This window comes from Rhinatrema bivittatum, chromosome 5, assembly GCF_901001135.1.
Source record: "Rhinatrema bivittatum chromosome 5, aRhiBiv1.1, whole genome shotgun sequence".
Lineage (NCBI taxonomy): Eukaryota > Metazoa > Chordata > Amphibia > Gymnophiona > Rhinatrematidae > Rhinatrema > Rhinatrema bivittatum.
This window is the reverse complement of record NC_042619.1, coordinates 109,459,037-109,476,934: the sequence shown is the minus strand read 5'-3', so window position 1 is coordinate 109,476,934 and position 17,898 is coordinate 109,459,037. Positions and strand designations below refer to the sequence as shown.

The 17,898-nt window shown below is 39.9% G+C and overlaps 1 protein-coding gene across 1 annotated transcript in view; it reads right to left on the bottom strand.

The window, feature by feature from the left end:
* Positions 1–668: 668 nt before the first annotated feature.
* RFXAP (regulatory factor X associated protein) overlaps positions 669–17,898 on the bottom strand; it is a 41,791-nt gene continuing 24,561 nt past the window's right edge. The window contains exons 2-3 of the mRNA XM_029602722.1: positions 3,775–3,885; positions 669–1,006 (exon numbers count right to left, since the gene is read on the bottom strand). Coding sequence (XP_029458582.1) covers positions 899–1,006; positions 3,775–3,885 — 219 coding nt within the window. The 3' untranslated portion in view covers positions 669–898. The remainder of the gene's footprint in view (positions 1,007–3,774; positions 3,886–17,898) is intronic.

The following is a 17,898-nucleotide window of genomic DNA, read 5'->3' as shown; positions in this document are numbered from 1 at the left end:
AAAGCCCCGGGACTTATATGCGCTACCGAGCCTATTCAACATAGGCTCGGGCGTGCGCAGGGGGAATCTGCCCCATAATGTGTAGGGGTAAGTACATTGTTTTAACCTCTTTTCTGAGGCACCTTATACTCTATTCTTCCAGCATTTTTCTCTCCCCATGTTATCTTTCTTCCACTTCCTGTCCCCACTTCCAGCCCTTTCTTCACCAATCAGAATGCAATATTGCGGCATCTTCCTTAACCTTAAAACTATCTCCATGTTACCTTGCAACTTTCTTGTGGCTCAAAGTCTTTCAAAGATCTGCATCTGTAAACTGGATGTGGGGACAGAATGCTTATGAGAGGTGAGTGAACAGTCAGTTATACTGGCTGAAACCCCAAGGTAGCCACAGGGCTCACAAATTACAAGCTGCATACAGAAAGTTCTGAGCTTTCTAATGATTTCTGGTCTCTTCTCTACAGTTTCAAAATAGTAAGGTACTGTCATAATTAATCTAGCAGCTCAAATATTTGATTTCTCACTTTTTACAAATATAAAGGTTTCATTTTTTCCTGTGATAAATAGAAGGCCTATCTTACCTTACAAGATATTTTTGTTTTGAATGTTTAGTTAATATTTTAGACAAATATTTACTTTAGTGGACCTATATGAAAATATTAGGGAAGACATTGGCAATATGTGTTTTCATTATTTGCATAAAAGGATTGTTACTTCTCCATATTTCTTTACAATATTGGTAAAAAACTGAATAGCTCAGAATCCAAAAAGTGCATCACATTTTTGCTATTAAACATACCAACAAATTTTAAGACATCAACACTTGAAAAGTTCAACATGAATTCAATGAACAAATATTTCCAGCCATCAGTCTGGGATGTTGATCTTTAACTTGACTCTGTTACACAGATGCTCCAGGAAATGGCTGTCTTTGCTCAAAAGCTTGTTGACTTAGCAATTGCTGTTGTGTCTTCAAAAACTGTACTACCTCTGGACTTCTTAATAATGACTAGAAGAGGAAAAACATGTGATACATATATCCAAACATTAGAAAATGAAGTTCTTTAAAACCTGCTCGGTTTGATTAAAATAATCCCAAATTAGATATGGAAAATCATGCTTAATCATTTTATTTGAGCCCAGGATATTCTTGTGGTAAACACTGCATAAAGATTCTATATAACATATGCAGCACAGTTATGGCATACTTCTAAAGAATGGACCTGTGAGGTCTCAAAAGGTCATGCACATCATCTTTTTAGATGGTCCTTTATAAAGTCACATATATATGGGATCACACCAATCACGTAATCTTTATTTGAATAACTATTAAGCAAACTTCTACATTACACTGATGTAACAAGCCATCTCTGGCCAGCTCCCATTGACTGAAAAAGCTACATTAATATTTTTAAAGAAAATAGCAAAAATATCAAACAGAATATTTAATGATTTGTGCTGTTCACTTGGGACGACAGGGTTCTCTCTTCCTGCTGGCTTTGCCAATATCAAGGAGAATAAAACCTTTATCTAATGGATACCCGCTAAGCATTTTGTTTATGCTATACATAAAAGGCTTTTTGTTCAAAAACACTGAGACTTTTCATGTTGGACATGCCAAAATGTTTTTACTTTTTTTTTGTTTTTGTTTTATTAACTTCTGTTTAAAAGTTCTCTACATTGAGGCCTAGCTAATACTGGCCTTGAAATGACAGCAAATCTTATAATAAAGAGAAAAGTTGCCCTGAACCTGCATACCTGGTATGCAAATTGAGCTCTGCCCCTCTTTTTCCTTGTATTCTTCAGTGCCGCCCATCTCTCTCTATATTTTCCAATTCACTCTCTATCATCAGATATGGAAATTGCACTGCACCCCTCTTGCTGTATTCTCCAGCTCCCTCCCATCTCTCTGAATAGTGAATCCAGTCTCTACCACCACACAGTACACACCCAAGTACAGTGTACCCTCTCTATTATCATATATATTCAATTACACACTTACTATGCTTCACAGTATTTCCCCATCCTTGGGCAGGTTTTTACTACTAGCAGATAAATAAAACACAATTAAAATGTTATCTAACAAAGAAATAGGCACAAGGAGTTAGATTGCAGCTAATTCCAGCCATGAATCCACTTCACTTTGCTGGGTTCACGACTGGAACTGCACTGAAAGAACAGGAAGCACTCCTGACACAGGCAAACTCACATCATAACCCTCAGTAACTTGTGTCTTCAGCTGCTACATGGCAGCTTATTTTAAATTACTTTACTATCTTAACTTTTATTTCAAGGGCAGCATTAGCAAAAACTACCATAAAAAAAGGGTTTTAAACAAAAATAAGCCATCTCTTTTAAGCAACAGTCCCTAATGAACAAGATATTTATAGGGAGCTAATGCCCTCCCTAGAGTTCACCTTGGACATTTAATCTAGACAAGAATTGACTGCAAATAAATACCTTGTTAGAGAGTATCAATGTCATAGGATAAAACGTTTTGGTGATGTTAGAATTTTCTTTCCTTGATATTTATAAAAAGCAGTTTACAAGCACCCTGAACTGCTAAGGCAGTGAACAGTCTCAGTTTAAATTAAGTCCTATCAACCTGTTTCTGGATGTGAAACATTGAATGTACCATTCAGTAATTTTATGATATCATTGCCCACTGTAAAGGCAACTTGACTGTGAGATCAGATACATTCAATTTGCTAGCGATGGCTAAATTTAAAATTGCATTCCAAGTCCACTGAGGTGCTTAAAAACAAAATGTATGTAAAACCTCCTGAATTATATTTATTTAAAAGCATTTGTATCCCATCCTCTTCCACTGTTGCTCCAACAAAAAAAGTATCAGACTTCTTAGATATGCAAACAAAGCAGGATGTGTTAGATAACAGTAAAGAAATCTGTAGGCACAAATGCCTCAATGATGTAGGTCCACAAAGATCATTTTAAGATTTTTGTTTCTGTAAAATTTGGAAAAGACAGTCATCAAGGCTTAGAATAGAGTTATAATCCACTTCAAGGTGCAGAGCCAGTCCCCCAACACGTGCTGTGTTTCGCAGGAAGCTGTATCGGCGGTCATTTTGAATGATTGTCATGTTGATTTAAAGACTGTAAATCATGAATTACATGTAAAAAGATCTTTGTGATCTTAATAGTCCCTCCCGATGCAGTTTCTCACGAAACATGGCCCATGTTAAGGGACTGATTCTGCATCTTGAAGTGGATTATAACTCTATTCTAAGCCTTAATGACTGTCTTTTCCAAATTTTACAGAAATAAAAATCTTAAAATTAACTTTGTGGCCTACATCATTGAGGTGATTGTGTCTACAGATTGCTTTTACTTCTGTTTAACACACACTGCTTTGTTTGGATTTCTGCATGTGTGTTGTTGATTCTTTACTTATTGGTTTGAGACTTCTCAGATATAACACTCTAGTCTTTATTTTTAATAATTTTTCTAGTGAATTTACTGCTTGTGAAATATACTTGATAGACACTTCAGTTTTCACTTTGGTCAATCAACAGAAAGATACAAGCTTTTTTACCCTACCAAGATGCCTCAACCCTAGGATGAGAATGGGAGTTCAGTCTTCATACTCATTCAGTACTCAGCCTCATGTTCTTAGTGATGCGGACATCCTAAACTGACACTACCAATTCATTTTACACAGGCCACAAAATGCTTTCAGACTAAGAATCTATGAGACACTACTGACCACAGCTGGATTTTTCCCCATAACAGAGGTGATCTTGTGGGTGCATTACTTACCAGTCTTTTTTGGTTTAAGACTTGCTCCAACAGAGAAGGTCTTGCAGGACGGTCTCCGACAGAACTTGTTCTTTGCTTTGTCACTGAAGGAATAGCACCTTCTGTACAGTCCTAAATATAATTTATAAAGTTTAAAGATACACCGATTACATTAAAATCTTAAAATAACACAAATGTCATGTAACAAATATGGCAAGTAAGGGCTGCAAATAAGTCTTGTAGCAGAAATCTACTATCCCACAAAAGGCAAGAGAGACAACTGGGGATTATTTGGTATCAAGCAATAATGCCTCTGGGATGTCATGCTCTCCTCTTGCTTGAGCCACAATGATCTGCTATGGGAGCAAAAACAGCTATAAATATTTTGCTTTGCAGAACTGTTCATCAAGTGCTGATTTACCATTCTGCTTCTACAGAGCCTCAATATCACTGGGGAGAACAGGGAAGGGTTTAGAGAGTGATTTGCTGATTTGAAACAGTAACTGCCATATTTGCTGCTGGGAACTCATAAGAACTAACCGCAGGGTTCACCTGTTAGGGAAGAACAGCTACCAAATCCAAAAGATACAATCAGATTTCAATCCTTACCACTTTAAACTTTTCAAGTCTAAAATTCACTGAACCAAATGCTCACAGTCTGTATTGGTTTCTCGGTTCTAATCATCAATCACATTTTTACAGATATATATATATATATATTTCTTTTTATAAACAGGTTTGTGAAAAGTTTGGACCCATGATTAGAACCGAGAAACCAATACAAAGACCGAGCAATTGGTTCTGTATATGAAGGACTTTCACAAACATTTTGATTTGAATTTTCAGGATGAAAAAAAGTTTAAAGTGAGAGAGATTTAATTTTAATTGTATCTTGAGAATTCATAAGCCACATCACTTGTCAACTAAAGTCCAGTCAAGCGCAATCTCTGAAACGTCTGAAAACTCTTTCAGTAACAGCTTGCTGCTACTGTCCTTTACAGCAGATACCATGTGCATACTACAGTAAGAACTAAGTGTCATGCTGGGTCAGACCATAGGGATTTGACAGGTGGAAGCACCTGTCAAATCCCAAACAGGAAAATCCATTCCATGTTGCTCACCCCTAAAATACCTGAGGCTATACAGCAAAATAGATGTTAATGAACCTGTCTGTTAGAAACTTATACAAACCTTTAAATTGACTGAACATTTTTGACTGCAGGAGGCTTTAAGACTATTAAGCACCAAAGGTGAACCTCTCTCTATAAAAATGGAGGGCAATTCAAGCATTTTGAGGATGGAACGGAGGCTGAGGTGAAGCACCATTTGGGTATCAAATAAAAAAACCACTAATCAAAGCTGGAGCACAGGCTGTTCAAAATGCCAAAGGGGGGCAGACGGGCAATCACAGGTGTAAGGTGCTTCCTGGTGTCTGTCAGTGGCCCTACCCCATTGATGAAATCCGTGATATGCTATGATTTAAATAGCTCAGCCCAATGCCAGAGAGATAAGCTCTGCCCACCTGCTGATTTCCACCAGAGCACCCCAGCAACAGAGTCAGGATTTTCCTCTTGCCTGAGCCAGTGCCTCCCTGCTGTTTGAGGACATTAGTTTGACTGCTGGCTTGTTCCTGCCTCCACCTCGCAGTGTCTGTAAGTAGCCCCACTTCCCCCTTGATGACACCAGTGGCGCAATAAGATTTAAACAGCTTGGCCTAATGTCAGAGGTGCCTTGTGCCTCTGTGGTGCAAATATCTGCTCCATCGCGTGTTCCGTGTGTAACAGACGGTAAAAGAGGCAGCATTGTTTTTATTAGGTTAATTTTTCTTGCATGACTTGCTTTACTTCACTTGTTTTGTTCAGTTGTATGGATATGGCTGAGGTGAGTCCTATGATTTTTGCGATTCCGTGCCATTTACCTCCCAAAACTGATCTTCATTAGAGGGTGTTACCTTAATTAGAAGCTATTCTGCTGTCCAATCAGAGTTAACTATCTCTGTATCCTTAATGGGACAACTGCCTCACCTCCATCAACTGCCTCCTAACTAACCTCAACCTCGCCCTAAACACTACAAAAACAGAGCTACTTCTCATATCCCCAGGCCACCACAACCTCCTTCCCTCTGATCAGCCTTCTCCCTTTCCCCAGCACATCAGGGACTTAGGTGTCATTCTTGACAGCCATTTGAACTTAAAAAAAAATGTATCAACAATACTACTAAAGATTGTTTCTACAAACTGCAGGTCCTTAAGAAACTAAGACCCCTCCTCCATCACTATGACTTCTGAACTGTCCTCCAAGCCACCTTATTTAGCAAGATCGACTATTGCAACACCTTACTTTTAGGCCTTCCTGCAACCTCCATCAAACCTCTTCAAATGCTGCAAAACGCAGCTGCTAGAATCCTCTCCAACTCCCGCAGAACAGATCATATTACGCCAATCCTCAGAGATCTCCATTGGCTTCCGATCCCCTCTAGAATACTCCACAAGACCCTCACAATTATCCACAAAATGCTACACAGCCAGAATATTCATTGGCTTAATGACTCTGCACTATCACACATCCAACAGACCCACCAGAGCGGCCTATAAAGGATCCCCGTCACCCAACACATTTCCACCAAAGAACATGCTTTGTCCATAGTGGGCCCCACTCTATGGAACTCCATGCCCCCCGAATTATGCCTAGAACACTGTACAAAAACCTTAAAAAAAACAAAAAACCCCTAAAAACTTGGCTATTTAAACGGGCCTATTCATAACTGCACCTCCTGCCTATGTTCCCCCTAAAGCATCCTATCCCCCTCCCAAAGGAACCTTGAACTTCCTCTCCCCCCCCCCCAAAAGGGACCTTGAAACCTAAGCAGATTAACAATCAATTTTTGAACATTGTTTAAACTATTTACACAAGAGTGAATTAAACTATATATCTTTCTAATGCTCTACTCTAGTCCACTTCCTCTTCTCTCCCAACTTGTTCCTTCATCCCTGTTTCATGTAACTTTATTTTTTCTCTTTCCAAATTTCATGTGTTATTTTAATCCTGTTATTTGTAAACCAATGTGATATGCTAATGAATGTCTGTATATAAAAGTTATTAAATGAGGAGCTTCCAGTTATCATTGATTTTTTTCTGAAAGATAGTAAGCCGTATTTATTATGTATCACCGAAAGTTGATTCAAGAAACAGATACCATTTTATTGAATCAACTTTGCGTGCCTTCTTATTCCTTTAACATTTTTTTGTAGCCACATCTAAGTAGAAGGTGGTGCTGGATTATTTTTTAGTCAAGGAAGCTTTGAAGATGGTGGTAATTCCTCTAGAATTTATTCTCCATCTCAAGATATTAGTGCTTACTACTTCCTGGGAGTATGTTTAGTTTATAGTCTCTGGGATTTTTGAACCCCTATCTTTCTATTCTTATTAATGTGCTGGCTACACTAAAACAGATATAAAAATGTTTTTGGTGTTTGTGATTTAATTTTGCATTTTGATGTTCTCCCTTCACCTAATAGTTATGTGGATCTCCTGAACTCTATGGCAGCTTTAGGTTGGGTACAATCAATTTATCAACCCACACAGAAACCTGGCCATACACATGAGTGTTTTTGACAGATTACTGGCCTGAACCTGATCGTTCTGGATATGCTTGTACAGAGGTTCCATTCTCTGATCACTTTCTAATACAAATGAAGGTAACTCCACGAGAATTGTTGAAGGCTAGCTGTTCTCTCATAAATGGGGACATACTGATGTTGAGAAGCTACATTCTCTACTGTCTAAGCTTAAAAGATGTAGTGGGTCAGACACCAATTCTGCTGTTGTTGACTAGCAGTCAACTTTACAGGATGCTTTAGCAGCTCCCAACCTTTTTTTGGAAGCTTGGACCCCTTTTCAACCTCCAAAATGTTTGCGGACCTCCACATACTTTTTTCAGTTTTACCTGCAGTTATGTGCCATATACAGAAAAGTTATTAATGTAATAAATTATATGCATACCAGACATTCATAATATATGAAACTTATTTAATAACTAGCTGTTAAGCCCGTAACAACGGGCTACATTAAAAAAAATTTTTTCAGTCCATTTCCTTCCCCCTCCCCCTCATTATCCCCTCCCCCCTCTAGTCTCCCTCCCTTTCTCCTCCCCCATCCCCTCAGTCACTCCCTCCTCCCTCCCCCCTCAGTCACTCCCCCTCTCTCAGCTCATTCACAACCCCTTCGGATGGCACAAACGGAAGATCTCCGGGGGAAGTCCCTCCCTCCCTCCCTCCCTCGCGCGCGCCGCCGCCACCGCTCCTCGCCACCACCGCCATGTTTTCAAAGAGCTGACGCTCTGCTCTGACCGACGTGTTCGCTCGCACATGCGCAGTAGAGCTGCTCTCTACTGCGCATTTGCGGCACGTCGGTCAAGCCTCATTTATCTAATAGATGCTTACAGTTTTAGAGGGAATACATATAATTGCCAAACAGCAGTAAATGTGCAAGAATGTACTCATATTCAGTAACTTATAACAGCCAGCCAGCCACATAGCTGGATCTGGAGTGACTGGGAGGAATGGACTGGTGGAGGGAGAGAGAGACCGAGAAGAATGGGATTGCTGGAGGAAGAGAGAGAGTGAGAAACTGGCAGGGTTGGACTGATGGTGGGAGAGAGACTGGTAAAAATGGACTAGTGGAGGAGAGAGAAACCAGTGGGGATGGAGGGAGAGACAGAGCAACTGGCAGAGATGGACTGATGCAGGTGGAGAGAGCAACTGGCAAAGAGAGAGAGAGAGACTTGTAGGGATGGACTGTGGAGAAGAGACTGAGTGAGAGACTGAAAAGGAAGGTGGAAGGAGGGATGTTTGTCACAGAACCACATCACTAAAAGGGAGGTGTGGAGAGAGGTTTGGTGCACTTATTTCACTCTTAAGTCCCCATCCCACCACATAAAAACTTTTTTTTTAAATTTTAGAAATTCATCTGTGACAGGAAAACCACCCTATTAGTTTGACCTTTGTGGGGGTCCAATGGCTCTTTCCACGCCTGCCTGTTAGCAAACTCCATATATAGAGAGATGAGATTTCTTTGATCATAAAGCAAGAAGCACTGTTACAAACATTTTGCACCATTATAGCAAGGTCCTAGGCAAGCATGTCAGTGGCAAAGAACCTTCTAAGTAACAAAGAAACCCCTGGAAAGTTCCAACTGTCTAGTAAAACTACCACTAAAATTATTTAAGAGCAAACAAAAGTTCTTCTATGCAGGAATGAGACAGAATCCCAATATAAAACCTGCACCTCAAATTCTACAATACCCTGCATTCATAGAAACTCCCCCAACAAAGGGTGGAAAGCAGAACAAGGTCATTTCTCCTTACCAAAAAAATATTCAAATTCTGGTGTCACCTCAGTAATAGCAACACAAACTCCTTCCACTACCTGCAAACCATGCACTCAGAATCTTATTTAGACATTTTATATACTGTTGCTCCATGTAAAGATCACAATGGTTTACAAAAGTAACATTAATATCTATAAATTTACAAATAATAGCATGTTTCATAGTTGAATGTCTATTTATGAATAATATCTATCTGATGACATGTTCTGCTACATTTTAACTAAAGAATTTAGGACATAAAATAGTTTAACAAATTTCACTTCTTAGTTAGTACATTGTGTTGAGATTCTTATATTCTCTTGTTAATTCTTTTCCTCATGCTTCATTTTGTATCTTTTGTCCTTGTTATAATGATTCTTTATTTCATGATGTTTTTAAGTTATGTTATAAGCATTTTTAAATAGCCATGTTTTTAGCTCGCATTTAAATCTCTATCTGGTATCAAAACATTAACATCTCAGGTACAGAATTCCAAAGCTTTGCACCCGCTATGGAAAACACTTGCGTCAGATGTGTGCTCTCTAATGTCGCGAACAGCCAGTAGTCCTTTATTTTGAGATCTTAAGAGTTTGCTGAGGTGTGTATGGTTGTAATGTCATGCCTGTCATACCTGTGTTACTGGAATGAATGATTTTGAATATTAAGGTTAGTACTTTATAGTAGATTTGGGATTGTATTGGCAGCCCAGTGCAGTGAAATCAATGAGGGTGCAATGTGATCAAATTTCCTTGTTCTTAACAAAAGTCTTGCTGAAGGCATTTTGTAGTAATTGCAATGGTTTTAAGATACATGCTGAAGACAGAGTAATAAGGAGTTACAATAGTTTAGATCTGAGAAAATTAGAGTTTGCAATACAGTACGGAAGTCTTCGAAGTTTAACAAAGGTTTCAAACAATGTAGTATACGCAACTTGGCGTAACCTGTGTTAATTTACTGATATGCTTTTTCATAGTAAGGTTCTCATCTAGCTGGATAACTAATCCTGTACTTGATTTGAAGGAGTAATTTGAAAGTTACCCAGGTCTAGTGCCGGTGGTTTAACTATCTAAGAGTTTCTACTTAACCTAATGATTTCAGTCTTTTTAGGGTTTAATGTTAAGTTTAAGTTGTGATAGTTCTAGCTGTACTGCTTTCATATAGGTTGACACTGTCAACACTGTATTTTCAAATGATTTGGAGAATGGAATGTAAAACTCAGCATACAAGAAGAAAGTGATTCCCAGATCATTCAATAATTTACACAGCGGGAACATATAAATATTGAATAGTGTTGCTGAGAGGACTGAGCCTTGAGGTACTCCTGTATCAAAATGGAAAGTAACATATGTGCTCAGTTTGACTTAGAAATATTCTATTATATAGGAAGGAAGAGAACCATCTGAGAACACTACTATCGATCCCAATGTTTCTGAGCTGATGGCACAACAGGGTATGGCCCACAGTGTCAAAGGTGGCTGGTAAGTTGATTAGCACAGGAAAATATGATTCATCAGCCTCAAACCCTTGTACAACAGAGTCCATTAATGAAAGGAGTAAAGTCTTAGTAGAGCGATGTTTCCTAAATCCAAATTGATTAGGGAAGAGAATGTCTTGTTCCTCCAAGTGATTTACATGTTGGGATAACACTGCTTTTTCAAGAACTTTTGAGAGAAAAGACAGATAGCATATTGGTCAATAGTTATCCCAATCGTCTATTCTTCCTGCTTTATTTTTTAGAATCAGCTTTATCACAGCTTTTTTTTAACCCATGAGGATCAATTCCTTCTGAGAGAGAATGGTTACAGTTGTGATTGTTGGAGCGATAATTCCATACATTTGTTTCAAAGAACTGGCTGGAATTGGGTTATGAAGGTGAGTAGCAGGATTAATTTTAGCAATGATTTGATTATATACCATAACTCCCAAACTATCAAACTCAAAACTGTATCAACCACATCTATGAAAAAGCAACACTGAAAATATTACAGCAGGTCCTAAAACACCAATGCATCTCCTATTATGAAAACAGGTCAGGCTGCTATAGATCCCTATCTAGAAACAGAATGCAAGCAGAATACCTCACCTAAGTCACACATATAGAACCTCGCTAAATACAGCATAAAGTGATCATAAAGTATAAATACAAAAGTGCAGACAAAAACTGAACTGGAAACTACAATGTAAATACCTATACCTAATGTTATTCTCTCCCTTTTCTTCTCTCCTCCCAGTTCTATTACCTTGTTATTTGTAACTGCTTCCTTCTACACTAATAGGTTATTGAATTGTTCACTGTACACCCCTGTTATATGTAAACCGGCATGATGTGTTTGCAACATGAATGCCGGTATATAAAAATTTTAAATAAATAAATAAATAAATATGCATAGCAACAATGGAAAAACAGAAACATCACCATTCCTCATTAAGGGGCGGATTTTAAGAGCCCTGCTCGCCTAAATCCGCCCAAATCCGGGCGGATTTAGGCGAGCAGGGCCCTGCGCGCCGGTGAGCCTATTTTACATAGGCTCTCCGGCGCGCGCAGACCCCGGGACTCGCGTAAGTCCCGGGGTTCTCCGAGGGGTGTGTCGGGGGCGGGCCCGAACCACGCGGCGTTTAGGGGGCGGACCCTGAGGCGTGGTTACAGCCCGGGGCGGCCCGGGGGCGTGGCCGCGCCCTCCGGACCCGCCCCCAGGTCGCGTCCCGGCGCGCAGGAGGCCCGCTGACGCGCGGGGATTTACGCCTCCCTCTGGGAGGCGTAAATCCCCCGACAAAGGTAAGGGGGGGGCTTAGACAGGGCCGGGTGGGTGGGTTAGGTAGGGGAAGGGAGGGGAAGGTGAGGGGAGGGAACGGGGGTAGGCTGTGTGGCTCGGCGCGCGCCAGCTATACAGAATTGATAGCCTTGCGCGCGCCAATCCAGGATTTTAGTGGATACGCGCGGCTCCGCGCGTATCTACTAAAATCCAGCGTACTTTTGCTGGCGCCTGATGCGCCAGCAAAAGTAGGCCTATTCGCATAGTTTGAAAATCTACCCCTAAATATCAAACAATACAATCAAGAAATATAAAAATATCAATAGTAAAACCATACCAATAAGTTATTTCAAACAACTTCAAAGTCCATCAAAGATGTTTAATTATGATATATGATATATCTGTGTTACAAGTTTGTAATCAAGTGAACAGGTCACACCTTACTTCGCACATTCCCCTTTGTTTTGCTGCTTTGTGTGTGAATTATTTACTCCACCTATATTTTTTGCATTTCAGGACAACCGACATTGATATTCAGAAGAAAACAGGTAAGTAAGTTAGCCAGATAAAACATATCCGGCTAACTTACATGGGATATTCAGCAGCACGTCTATGCTACTGAATATGCACGAATTTGGGGTGACTTAGCTGGATAAGTTATATCCAGCTAAGTTAGACCAACTCTGTGGCAGGTCTTACTTTTCTGATTAACTTAACTGGATAGATATGAATATCGCTACTTTTTCAGTTAAGTTATTCAGACAAGTAGTGCCGCCCTGATCTGTCCACTACCCGTCCACTTGATATCTGGCTAACTACTTAGCTGGATAAGTGACTTATCTGGCTAAATAGCGGCCGCAGAACCTAGCTGGATATTCAGCTATCGGCCTCTCAATAATTAAAACTCATAAATTATTTTTAAATTTCCCAATGTTTCAAAAAAAATCAGACATCAGATAATAGCCAATAATTAAAACTAAAACAGATTTAAAAAAATCTCCTCCCCCCCGCCAAGGAACCTTTGATATCCAGTCATCCTGAGATTGTTGTGGATTAGTAGAGGTGGGGAGGGTGGTGCACAAACTTTCTCCTCTCACACACACACACACACGCTTCCTCTCTCTCATACATGCACACACAATCCTTCTCAGACACATATGCTTTCACACACACACACACATACACTCCCCCCCCTTTCTTATACACATATGCTCTCTCTTTCATTCACACACACATGCTCACACCCAGGCCACTCTTTTTCCTGGAGTCTGTAGGAGGAGGGGTCCTGCAGCATCTTCCTCACTCAGGCTAACAGTGGGTTAGGATGCACCAGTAGGCCCGCATCCTTCTTTAATCTTCAGGCACTAGTGGGACGGGGTGCACTGGCAACCTGCCGGGTCTCCTCTTTCACAACCACCGCAGGATAGGGTCCGTGGTGGCCTGTTGGGTCTCTCCCTTGGTGTGGGATTTCTTATCTCCTTCCACAGCTCACTTTTTGCAGACCCTAGATTGTGAACAACTGTTTTAGATTCAAATTACTCCTTCAAAATGTAATGCTATTCATAGAAATACGAAGGCTCCACAATTTACTGCTGGCTTGGAGGAAGCTAAACGTAGCCTCAGATAAGCTTACATGCTTGACGTAAAATCAAATCTGCAAATGCTTTACATTTTTATCAGCACATGTTGATCAGCACAAGAAAGTAAATTATTCGGCACATATCCAGGCTTCAGTTAACATGCCCAGAGAATTGTTTTATATTGTAAGATTCTTAACTTGTCATCCATCAGGTAGACATGGTGAGGAAGGAGCAGACAGCTGTGAGAAATTTGCTCAGTTTTTCCAGGATAAGATTATGTGGCTTACAACATCCTTTTCTAGAGAGTTTATCATCCCAAGTGATTCCTTAAAATGACAAGAAGGGTGAACATTTTAGTTTGGTTTCCACTAATGAAGATTCAAAGGTTATTGAAAATTTGAATGATATTTTTTGCACTCTTAATTCCTGTTCTAATGTGCTTATGAAAGTCCTAGGGAAAATCATACAGTTTAGAACCAAGACTTGAGTAACTACTGTCCAATTTCTTCATTACCTTTTTTTTTAATCCGAGATCATTGAGATTGTAGTGTAACAAGATTTTATTGATCATCTGAATTTACCTGATTTTCAATTTGGGTTTCATAAAGTTCACAGTACAGAGACTCTCCTTTTATCTACTCTGGGTGTTTTTAGACTGGGTTTTGACGTTAATATAAAACTTCCATTTTGTGTTACTGCGTTCAGCACTCTGAATCATTGTATCTTGTTAGATGGCTTGAAATAAATTGGGATTACTTCTACTGTCAATCTGGTTTGCATCATAAGTAACTGACTGTTTTCAGAGAGTGGCAATGAGGAAATTGTATCCTCAAAGGTTGCATTCAATACTGGAGCACCTCAGGGATCCGCATTCTTGGCAACTTTAACATTTACATTTTCTGGTTTGTCAACTACTTGCTAATCTTGTATTGGCTACTGGCTTTATGTCAATGATACAGTTTTACCTATCAATTTCAACATCCACTGAAGTTGCATTATCTACGATTTCTTGTGTTTTTCATCTGTTTAAGAGCTAGATGCCTGAATAGAATGACCTTAAATAAAAATAAAACATTATTTTTCTGGAGAGATTTCCATCAATAATGCTCTTTCAACTTTGTTTTTTGATGAAGTTCATATCCCTGTCTCTCGGCAGGTTCAAGTTCTTGGAATCCAGTTTGATACCACTCTCTTACTGAAAACACAGACTCATTCAGTTATTGCTTTTTTCAAACTTTGTATATTATGCCATCTAAAGCCATTTCTTTAAAATAATTATTAAAAAAAAATTGTGCTGCATGCTCTAGCTACATCTTAACTATTGCAACTTTGAGGGCTTCACAGCTGGTTCAAAATGCAGCCACTCAGCTTATATCAGAGGTTCAGGTTTGTGAGCATATTACACCATGTGGTAACTTGGGCGATAGTGGCCTGGGAAAACAGCCAGGAAACAAAGGAGGCAGACTGGCTGTTTCCTTATGTGCACTTTTATTTAAAGTGAAAGCAAAGCAAAAAGCAAATGCAGCTCATCTTGCAGTTCTGATAGCAAACATAACATGTCTTCTCGAAAGGATGGTTTCCTCTCTGCTCCACAGGGCCTGTTTAATCCTTCAAGGCCCTGAATTTTTAGAATTCTTCATCCAGGATTCCTTGTGGGTCTGGATCGTAAGGAGGACTGGGCGAAGAGATCTGTGCCCGATCCCTTAAGGTAGTCTGAGGGAATTTCCTATAGACTCCTTCACATGCTGGGGTAGATTTTATAAATTTACGCGCGCATGAACAAAAGTATAAAATCCAGGGTCGGCGCATGAGCCGAGCCCGATGCGCGCTGCCTGTTCCCTCCCGCCTCCCCTCACCTTCCCCTCCCGTCCCCTACCTAACCCACCTCCCCGGCCTTATCTAAACCCCCCCTACCTTTGTTGGCAGATTTACGCCTGCTGGAAGCAGGCATAAATCTGCGCGCGCCAGCGGGCTGCTGGTGCGCCATCACCCTACCCGGGGGCTGGTTCGGAGGCCTCGACCACGTCCCCGGGCCGGCACCACGCCCGGGCCGGATTTACGCGCGCAGGGCTTTTAAAATCCGGCCCACTGGTTTTATTCAATTTACACTGGCTACTCATTACCTGGCCTCTTATATTCTAAATAATTATATTGGTTTTGGTATGTGGACTGTCCCAAGATGTTTTAATTCCATTTTAAAAGTTTACTATCCTCTTACAGTAATCTATTACATGTACTGTCTGTAAACTAAATTAGAATAGCAGAATTTCAGGAACTTTTGTTCTGTGTGGCTGGCCTGAAGCTTTGGAATGTGTTACCTGATAAAATGAAGGCTGAAACCACTATGATTCCAGTTTAGAAAACTATGACAGCATATCTTTTTAGGAAGGCTTTTAATGAGACAGTCTGAGTTAATATCATATAACTATGTAGGAAGTCCCATTTTAATTTTTGGGTTTATATAATTACCCTTTTTATGACTTTTATTGAACTGGTGCCTATATGTTTTGTATGTTTTAGTGCATTTTCATTGTTTTAGGTTTATCTGTTTTATGACTATTATCTGCTTAGAACCGGCACATTAGCTGCCTCATATCTAGGCACCTTCGTTTTCAGTTTTTATTTTTATTTTTCCTGGGAATTTCAATGTTAGAAGAAAAAATATCAGTGGAAAAATGACTGTTATAATAAACAGGAGAAAAATGAGTGGAAGAGTCATTTTTCTGATTTTTTTCCCCTGGGAATTTCAAAATTATAACAAAAAATATCAGTATAAAAATGACTTTTCCTATGCATGAGCCTCATTATCCATTTTCAGACATGCAAAGTTACTCAGGTGAAGTCTGTCCCAGTAGAAAAGGCAGAGAAATCTCACTAAGCATGCTCGGGCCCAATGTCAGAACAATCTTAGAGCAAGCAGCTAAAAATACCTGCCCAGTCAGTCAATCTACACACCACATCATTTTTTTATGCTATGAAAAACAATTTGCCCTAGCTTCACAGGAATCAATGTGAGAAAACTCAGTATTCACAGATACAAAAAAAAAAAAAAAAATTCTCAGTTAATTAAGCACTTTCCCAAACCATGATCAAGATGAGTTACAATTCATATATAGTAGGAAGTCCCTTCCTCTGAGAACTGTCAATCTGTTTGTATCCGAGGCAATGGAAGGTGAAATACCTTGCCCAAGGTCACAAGGTAGGTCAGTGGGATTTGAAACCTGGCTTACCTGGTTCTCAGCTCACTTCTCTAAGCACTAGACTGCTACTCCACTCCACTAGTTAGAAAGCAAACCATTAAAGCCTCAAACATGGCATGAGTTCCTGCAGGCATGTAAGACCAGCAAGCATCCAAGTGTAACCACCTCCCCTCACGCTCAACACAAACACTATTTCACATCTACAAAATCTGTAATCTTCATCCTTCAGTTGTGCTGTTCTGTCCACAATAGGCTAGCCAACACTTTTCCCTTATACATACCATGCAATCCTCAACCCCTGCATTGCTGTCATGACCTCACAAACTTACAACCCACTTCCAGATAAGAAAGTCTTAAGTGCGCTGGAATCAAATCTATCACATATTCATGCTAGAACAGAAGGAGTTCTGTCCTGCAAGCATCCTGCCGCTTTCTACAACAAAGTCATCATACATATTGGCTGGCTTGATGCTTTCTAGACTAGAGTGCCTTGCACACCCCATGATACTACTCTGAACAGGTATGCACATTGGTATTCATGGATAAAACCATGTCATGTAAAAAAGTAATGGACCTATCTGGAAGCAAAAGAGAGACTGTCACCACTCACCCTCTTCTAAAGTGTATTGTTTTGATTCACCAGAGGGCACATAATACCCATCAGCAGTACTTAAACAGCATAAACACTTTTTTTTATATAAACATTTGGTATCTTTTGTGTTTTTTTCCAATAGGCCTCATGGAGTGTTCATTGTATAGAGTAGGTCTAGATGGTATATACGGTACTTGCAATTGTGAGAAAGATAGGAATGGGAGAGGGAGCCTTGTGTGAATAGTGTTGGAGGCTTGTGCAATAGGTAGGGTCTAACAAAGTCATTTTTTAAAGACTAATGCCATGAATTGCTGCTAAAATCATGACATACTTTAAAAGTAGCCAGAAAACTCCAAACTAGACTGGTCTCCACTTGCACTCAAATGACAGACAGAATTAAAGGAAATAGTATGGTACAGTTTAGCTTCTATGATTCTTCATAGGAGAAAAATAAAATAAAAAAAATGTTTCTTTTGATAGGGAACAATGGAGGCAATGTTGGGGGGGGGGGGGGGGGGGAAACAGAAGGCAGGCTAGATTTACTCCTGCTCTGAGCTAGAATAAACATATTCAGAGGGGTGAATCTGGAAGGCCGACTGGACCTAGTGTCCGGTTGGACAGGATAATGTGGGCCCAGGCCCACACAGGGAGCG